This window comes from Oncorhynchus mykiss, chromosome 16, assembly GCF_013265735.2.
Source record: "Oncorhynchus mykiss isolate Arlee chromosome 16, USDA_OmykA_1.1, whole genome shotgun sequence".
NCBI lineage: Eukaryota > Metazoa > Chordata > Actinopteri > Salmoniformes > Salmonidae > Oncorhynchus > Oncorhynchus mykiss.
In genome coordinates this window covers 4328914-4337845 of record NC_048580.1, presented here as the reverse complement: position 1 = coordinate 4337845, position 8932 = coordinate 4328914, and the positions used below count along the sequence as shown (strand labels likewise).

Genomic DNA, 8932 nt, shown 5'->3' with positions numbered 1-8932 from the left:
GTTAAGGTAAAGTTGGCATACAGTACATGCTGGAAGCAGACAGTGGCTATAGGGATAGTTCTGTAGTGCTGGAAGCAAAAGCTAACACCTCCCCCCTTCCTCTCGTTCTTCCCCCCCCCCCCCCCCCCTCTCTCTCTCTCTCTTACTCTTCCAACTTCCCTCTCTCTCTCTTTTCCCCCTGTCGCTCCCTCTCTCTCTCTCCCTCCCTCCTCTCTTACTCTTCCAACTTCTCTCTCCCCCCTCCCTTTCCCCCTCCCTCTCTCTCCCCTCTTTCTTTCTCTCTCCCCCTCTTTCCCCCTCCCCTCCCTCCCTCCCTCTCTTTCCCCCTCCCTCCCTCTCCCCCCCCTCTCTTTCCCCCCCCCCCCCCCCCCCCCCCCTCTCTTTCCCCCTCCCTCCCTCTCTTTCCCCCTCTCTCCCTCTCTTTCCCCCTCTCTCCCACTGACACCTGTTAAAACAGCCCAAACGTATTACTGCTGTGTGGGGGTAGAGGAGGGGGAGTTGGGGCGTTGAGGTTACATTTGAGTATTGCTGAAGGCGGCTTTGACGAGGGGGGGTGTGGCCCATTGGGTAATGGGTGTGGTCTGCGGGGAAGTGGGTGTGGCTCAGTCGACTGTTGTTGGGGTATTGACCAGTCGACACACTCCTCCCTCTATGGCCAGCGACTGTCCTGCTACAGCCCCGGGAGGCAGGCGGGATATGTGAGTCTGGAGAGAGAGAAGAGAGAGTTTTAAACACCTTTAATCTCTAACTAAAGTGAGTACAGTTCTTACAAAATAACAAGAGGGTTATGTAGAAGAGAAAGAGAACGGAGGGGGTTGGGGGGAGGAGAAGAGGGTTATGTAGAAGAGAAAGAGAACGGAGGGGGTTGGGGGAGGAGAAGAGGGTTATGTGGAACAGAAAGAGAACGGAGGGGGTTGGGGGGAGGAGAAGAGGGTTATGTAGAACAGAAAGAGAACGGAGGGGGTTGGGGGGAGGAGAAGAGGGATATGTAGAAGAGAAAGAGAACGGAGGGGGTTAGGGGGAGGAGAAGAGGGTTATGTAGAAGAGAAAGAGAACGGAGGGGGTTGGGGGGAGGAGAAGAGGGATATGTAGAAGAGAAAGAGAACGGATGGGGTTGGGGGGAGGAGCAGAGGGATATGTAGAACAGAAAGAGAACGGAGGGGGTTGGGGGGAGGAGAAGAGGGATATGTAGAACAGAAAGAGAACGGAGGGGGTTGGGGGAGGATAAGAGGGATATGTAGAACAGAAAGAGAACGAGGGGGTTGGGGGGAGGAAAAGAGGGTTATGTAGAACAGAAAGAGAAGGGATGGGGTTGGGGGAAGGAGAAGAGGGTTATGTAGAACAGAAAGGGTTGGGGGAGGAGAAGAGGGATATGTAGAAGAGAAAGAGAACGGAGGGGGTTAGGGGGAGGAGAAGAGGGTTATGTAGAAGAGAAAGAGAACGGAGGGGGTTGGAGGGAGGAGAAGAGGGATATGTAGAAGAGAAAGAGAACGGAGGGGGTTGGGGGAGGAGAAGAGGGTTATGTAGAACAGAAAGAGAACGGAGGGGGTTGTTGGAGGAGGAGAGGGATATGTAGAAGAGAAAGAGAACGTATGGGGTTGGGGGGAGGAGAAGAGGGATATGTAGAAGAGAAAGAGAACGGAGGGGGTTGGGAGGAGGAGAAGAGGGATATGTAGAAGAGAAAGAGAACGGAGGGGGTTGGAGGGAGGAGAAGAGGGATATGTTGAAGAGAAAGAGAACGGAGGGGGTTGGGGGGAGGAGAAGAGGGTTATGTAGAACAGAAAGAGAACGGAGGGGGTTGGGGAGGAGAAGAGGGTTATGTAGAACAGAAAGAGAACGGAGGGGGTTGGGGGGAGGAGAAGAGGGATATGTAGAACAGAAAGAGAACGGAGGGGGTTGGGAGGAGGAGAAGAGGGATATGTAGAACAGAAAGAGAACGGAGGGGTTGGGAGGAGGAGAAGAGGGATATATGGAACAGAAAGAGAACGGAGGGGGTTGGGGGGAGGAGAAGAGGGATATGTAGAAGAGAAAGAGAACGGAGGGGGTTGGAGGGAGGAGAAGAGGGATATGTAGAAGAGAAAGAGAACGGATGGGGTTGGGGGGAGGAGAAGAGGGATATGTAGAACAGAAAGAGATCGGAGGGGGTTGGGGGGAGGAGAAGAGGGATATGTAGAACAGAAAGAGAACGGAGGGGGTTGGGGGGAGGATAAGAGGGATATGTAGAACAGAAAGAGAACGAGGGGGTTGGGGGAGGAGAAGAGGGTTATGTAGAACAGAAAGAGAACGGAGGGGGTTGTTGGAGGAGGAGAGGGATATGTAGAAGAGAAAGAGAACGTATGGGGTTGGGGGGAGGAGAAGAGGGATATGTAGAAGAGAAAGAGAACGGAGGGGGTTGGGAGGAGGAGAAGAGGGATATGTAGAACAGAAAGAGAACGGAGGGGGGTTGGGAGGAGGAGAAGAGGGATATATGGAACAGAAAGAGAACGGAGGGGGTTGGGGGGAGGAGAAGAGGGATATGTAGAACAGAAAGGGTTGGGGGAGGAGAAGAGGGATATGTAGAAGAGAAAGAGAACGGAGGGGGTTAGGGGGAGGAGAAGAGGGTTATGTAGAAGAGAAAGAGAACGGAGGGGGTTGGAGGGAGGAGAAGAGGGATATGTAGAAGAGAAAGAGAACGGAGGGGGTTGGGGGAGGAGAAGAGGGTTATGTAGAACAGAAAGAGAACGGAGGGGGTTGTTGGAGGAGGAGAGGGATATGTAGAAGAGAAAGAGAACGTATGGGGTTGGGGGGAGGAGAAGAGGGATATGTAGAAGAGAAAGAGAACGGAGGGGGTTGGGAGGAGGAGAAGAGGGATATGTAGAACAGAAAGAGAACGGAGGGGGTTGGGAGGAGGAGAAGAGGGATATATGGAACAGAAAGAGAACGGAGGGGGTTGGGGGGAGGAGAAGAGGGATATGTAGAACAGAAAGAGAACGGAGGGGGTTAGGGGGAGGAGAAGAGGGTTATGTAGAAGAGAAAGAGAACGGAGGGGGTTGGAGGGAGGAGAAGAGGGATATGTAGAAGAGAAAGAGAACGGATGGGGTTGGGGGGAGGAGAAGAGGGATATGTAGAACAGAAAGAGAACGGAGGGGGTTGGGGGGAGGAGAAGAGGGATATGTAGAACAGAAAGAGAACGGAGGGGGTTGGGGGGAGGATAAGAGGGATATGTAGAACAGAAAGAGAACGAGGGGGTTGGGGGGAGGAGAAGAGGGATATGTGGAACAGAAAGAGAACGGAGGGGGTTGGGGGGAGGATAAGAGGGATATGTAGAACAGAAAGAGAACGGAGGGGGTTGGGGGGAGGAGAAGAGGGATATGTGGAACAGAAAGAGAACGGAGGGGGTTGGGGGGAAGGGGCGGGGGCAGAGTAACAGAGTTGGGGCTTCCTTTGTGGGATCAAAGGAGAACGTCTCTCCTTGTGTAATAACTACAGCAGGCCAGGCAGGCAGTGTTCCCTCCCTCCCAGTCAGTAACACCCTAAGGTAATCTGTCACTACTGTGGGACAACCCTGGCAGAGTCAGAGTCAGTACAGGCCAGGGTCCTGTCATTATAGGGCACAGAATTTTTTTGAATGTTTGAAGAAAAAAACGAATAAGAATTTTTCTTATTAGATAAGAGCTTCTCTGATTAAGTCCAGATCGTCCCTGCCTCTTTCAGTCTGTTTTCATCTGGTTGGTGCCTAACGAACACAACCCAGGCCAGAACACATATGGAAACACTAGCCTATTACCTATGCTATACCCTCTGACTGCGTCCTATAGCTGCCCTTCATCTTTAGACAGGGTTCAAGAGGATTTAAATGGTGAAAGGGTGGGAGAAGACCCATGACTGAATTATACTTGTTTTTTTTTTGTTGATGTGCTCAAACATGGAATAACTTAAAATATTTCCTCCCGAGTTGAAACAGTAAATGAGTTGAAAAGCCTGAACACGATCATCTACTCAACAGCACTTATCAGATGGGGCACAGCCGAGACGTTCATTTCTGTTTCATTCAAAACCCAGATGAACATTTACAGAAAGAGCTGTGAGAGGGGAAGAGGAACAAAGAGCTTAGTTAACCAACCACAGAGGGTGATTATCCAACCACAGCGCTCAGGGTGTGTGAGTGATTTTTTTTTATTTTAAGGCTGGGTCTGCCACATGTGTCCCCAGCCTGGTAAGAAGATCCACTAAACTGAAGTAGAGTGAACACTAGGCCCTCTTCATTAGGGCACGCAAAAGAAAACGTTTAAAAATATTTTGTAACATAAAAACTCAAAGAGTTTTTCTTATTGGACAAGTCATGGTAGTCCCTTCCGGGGGTTTCAATTTGTTTTCTTCCGTTTGGTGCATAATGAACAGGACCCCCCCCCCAGCTCACATAGGTCATCTGAGGACATGCTCAGTCCCAAATGGCACTCCATTCCCTAAAGAGTGCACTAAGTTTCACCAGGATCCTATTGAACGAGGACGAATGTAGTGCCTTATTGGACGAATTAGGATTGTTATATCACACCTGACTACACCACTACAGGTGATCTAGTCTGTTATATCACACCTGACTACACCACTACAGGTGATCTAGTCTGTTATATCACACCTGACTACACCACTACAGGTGATCTAGTCTGTTATATCACACCTGACTACACCACTACAGGTGATCTAGTCTGTTATATCACACCTGACTACACCACTACAGGTGATCTAGTCTGTTATATCACACCTGACGACACCACTACAGGTGATCTAGTCTGTTATATCACACCTGACTACACCACTACAGGTGATCTAGTCTGTTATATCACACCTGACTACACCACTACAGGTGATCTAGTCTGTTATATCACACCTGACTACACCACTACAGGTGATCTAGTCTGTTATATCACACCTGACTACACCACTACAGGTGATCTAGTCTGTTATATCACACCTGACTACATCACTACAGGTGATCTAGTCTGTTATATCACACCTGACTACACCACTACAGGTGATCTAGTCTGTTATATCACACCTGACTACACCACTACAGGTGATCTAGTCTGTTATATCACACCTGACTACACCACTACAGGTGATCTAGTCTGTTATATCACACCACTACAGGTGATCTAGGCTGTTATATCACACCTGACTACACCACTACAGGTGATCTAGTCTGTTATATCACACCACTACAGGTGATCTAGTCTGTTATATCACACCACTACAGGTGATCTAGTCTGTTATATCACACCACTACAGGTGATCTAGTCTGTTATATCACACCTCACTACAGGTGATCTAGTCTGTTATATCACACCACTACAGGTGATCTAGTCTGTTATATCACACACCACTACAGGTGATCTAGTCTGTTATATCACACCACTACAGGTGATCTAGTCTGTTATATCACACCACTACAGGTGATCTAGTCTGTTATATCACACCACTACAGGTGATCTAGGCTGTTATATTACACCTGACTACACCACTACAGGTGATCTAGTCTGTTATATCACACCACTACAGGTGATCTAGTCTGTTATATCACACCACTACAGGTGATCTAGTCTGTTATATCACACCACTACAGGTGATCTAGGCTGTTATATTACACCTGACTACACCACTACAGGTGATCTAGTCTGTTATAACACACCTGACTACAGGTGATCTAGTCTGTTATATCACACCACTACAGGTGATCTAGTCTGTTATATCACACCACTACAGGTGATCTAGTCTGTTATATCACACCACTACAGGTGATCTAGTCTGTTATATCACACCACTACAGGTGATCTAGTCTGTTATATCACACCTCACTACAGGTGATCTAGTCTGTTATATCACACCTGACTACACCACTACAGGTGATCTAGTCTGTTATAACACACCTGACTACACCACTACAGGTGATCTAGTCTGTTATATCACACCTGACTACATCACTACAGGTGATCTAGTCTGTTATATCACACCACTACAGGTGATCTAGTCTGTTATATCACACCTGACTACATCACTACAGGTGATCTAGTCTGTTATATCACACCACTACAGGTGATCTAGTCTGTTATATCACACCACTACAGGTGATCTAGTCTGTTATATCACACCACTACAGGTGATCTAGTCTGTTATATCACACCTGACTACCGCACTACAGGTGATCTAGTCTGTTATATCACACCTGACGACACCACTACAGGTGATCTAGTCTGTTATATCACACCTGACTACATCACTACAGGTGATCTAGTCTGTTATATCACACCTGACTACACCACAACACACAACAGGAGTTGTACAACAACAACTCACAATACTAACAAACGTTTAACTGCATATCCACAGCATCTGATCAAACCCATGGTTGTCTTCCTACGAGCCAGAGTGGCTGATGGATGGAGTGACAAAGCAAAGAGAGAATTACATAAAGAGTAAAGAGGCAGATGTTTTTCAGTCAATTCTCTGTTGACAGCTTGTTGTTCCAGTGATTGAAGTGACTGACCACACTGGGGACCTCTGATTCACTTTAAATATAACAATTTTTTTCTGTGTTTGTCTGTGAAGAAGAAAAAAAACACAACCCTTTGTTGAGCTGATGTGTTTAAAAAAGCAGCTAGCTGACACGTTAACACCCGAGTGGAGGGGGGGGTGAGGAGGAGTGGACGAGAGAAGAGGAGGAAAGAAGGTGGAGAGGGGAAGGAGAGGAGAGTGAGGAAAGGGGAGGAGGAGACGAGAAGAAGAGGAGAGGGAGGATAAGAGGACTGTCCTGATAGAACGCTATGACTGTCCTGATAGAATCCTATGACTGTCCTGATAGAATCCTATGACTGTCCTGATAGAATCCTATGACTGTCCTGATAGAATGCTATGACTGTCCTGATAGAATCCTATGACTGTCCTGATAGAATCCTATGACTGTCCTGATAGAATCCTATGACTGTCCTGATAGAATGCTATGACTGTCCTGATAGAATGCTATGACTGTCCTGATAGAATCCTATTGACTGTTCTGATAGAATCCTATGACTGTTCTGATAGAATGCTATGACTGTTCTGATAGAATCCTATGACTGTCCTGATAGAATCCTATGACTGTCCTGATAGAATGCTATGACTGTTCTGATAGAATCCTATGACTGTTCTGATAGAATCCTATGACTGTCCTGATAGAATGCTATGACTGTCCTGATAGAATCCTATGACTGTCCTGATAGAATCCTATTGACTGTTCTGATAGAATGCTATGACTGTCCTGATAGAATCCTATGACTGTTCTGATAGAATCCATTGACTGTTCTGATAGAATCCTATTGACTGTTCTGATAGAATCCTATGACTGTCCTGATAGAATCCTATGACTGTCCTGATAGAATCCTATGACTGTTCTGATAGAATGCTATGACTGTCCTGATAGAATCCTATGACTGTCCTGATAGAATCCTATGACTGTCCTGATAGAATCCTATGACTGTCCTGATAGAATCCTATTGACTGTTCTGATAGAATCCTATGACTGTCCTGATAGAATCCTATGACTGTTCTGATAGAATCCTATTGACTGTTCTGATAGAATCCTATGATGTTTATTGTCTCTATGAAATGGAAATGAAAAACCCAGTGTGCTTTAATAAAACACGTGTCATTGTATTCTTTTATTTTTTTGTCATAACATGCTTTAAAACTGAACTCCGTTTGAAGTCCAACATGCTTTAAAACTGAACTAGGTTTTAAGTCAATTTTTTATCCGCCCAGAGATCTCCAGAACTATGACCTTCGGACGCAAGGGTGTCAGCTTGGGTCAGTTCTTTGACCAGTATCTGTGTTATATTATGCCCAGTACGGCACGGTCCAGTCCGGCACGGCCCAGTACGGCACGGCCCAGTACGGCACGGCCCAGTACGGCACGGCCAAGTACGGCACGGCCCAGTCCGGCACGGCCCAGTACGGCACGGCCCAGCACGGCACGGCCCAGTACGGCACGGCCCAGTACGGCACGGTCCAGTCCGGCACGGCCCAGTACGGCACGGCCCAGTACGGCACGGCCCGGCACGGCCAAGTACGGCACGGCCAAGTACGGCACGGCCCAGTCCGGCACGGTCCAGTCCGGCACGGCCCAGCACGGCACAGCCTCAGCACGGCACGGCCCAGTACGGCACAGCCCGGCCCGGCCTAGCACGGTACGGCTCGGACCGGCACGGCCCAGCCCGGCACGGCCCCACATGGCCTCCACATTACTGTGTAGTCCCCTCTCCATCAGTCTCCACATTACTGGGTAGTCCCCTCCCTATCAGTCTCCACATTACTGTGTAGTCCCCTCTCTATCAGTCTCCACATTACTGTGTAGTCCCCTCTCTATCAGTCTCCACATTACTGTGTAGTCCCCCCCTATCAGTCTCCACATTACTGTGTAGTCCCCTCTCTATCAGTCTCCACATTACTGGGTAGTCCCCTCCCTATCAGTCTTCACATGACTGTGTAGTCCCCTCTCTATCAGTCTCCACATTACTGTGTAGTCCCCTCTCTATCAGTCTCCACATTACTGTGTAGTCCCCTCTCTATCAGTCTCCACATTACTGTGTAGTCCCCTCTCTATCAGTCTCCACATTACTGTGTAGTCCCCTCTCTATCAGTCTCCACATTACTGTGTAGTCCCCTCTCTATCAGTCTCCACATTACTGTGTAGTCCCCTCTCTATCAGTCTCCACATTACTGTGTAGTCCCCTCTCTATCAGTCTCCACATTACTGTGTAGTCCCCTCCCTCCTGGACAACGGTCTACTCTAGTCCGTCACATAGCCTTCCACTGGAACATATGGGTGGTCTCCACACAAGGTCAAAGGTCATATAGGTGGTCTCCACACAAGGTCAAAGGGTAAACCACCTTGGCTGATCTGAGATTTAACTGATTCTCC

General features: G+C 48.2%; 1 protein-coding gene across 3 annotated transcripts in view; it reads right to left on the bottom strand.

The window, feature by feature from the left end:
* Positions 1–429: 429 nt before the first annotated feature.
* The window catches only part of tasp1 (taspase, threonine aspartase, 1), a 92419-nt gene continuing 83916 nt past the window's right edge, over positions 430–8932 (bottom strand). For all 3 annotated transcript variants that reach the window (XM_036945982.1, XM_036945984.1, XM_036945983.1), the window contains one exon: positions 430–704. In XM_036945982.1, the coding sequence (XP_036801877.1) occupies positions 603–704 (102 nt within the window). In that variant the 3' untranslated portion in view covers positions 430–602. The remainder of the gene's footprint in view (positions 705–8932) is intronic.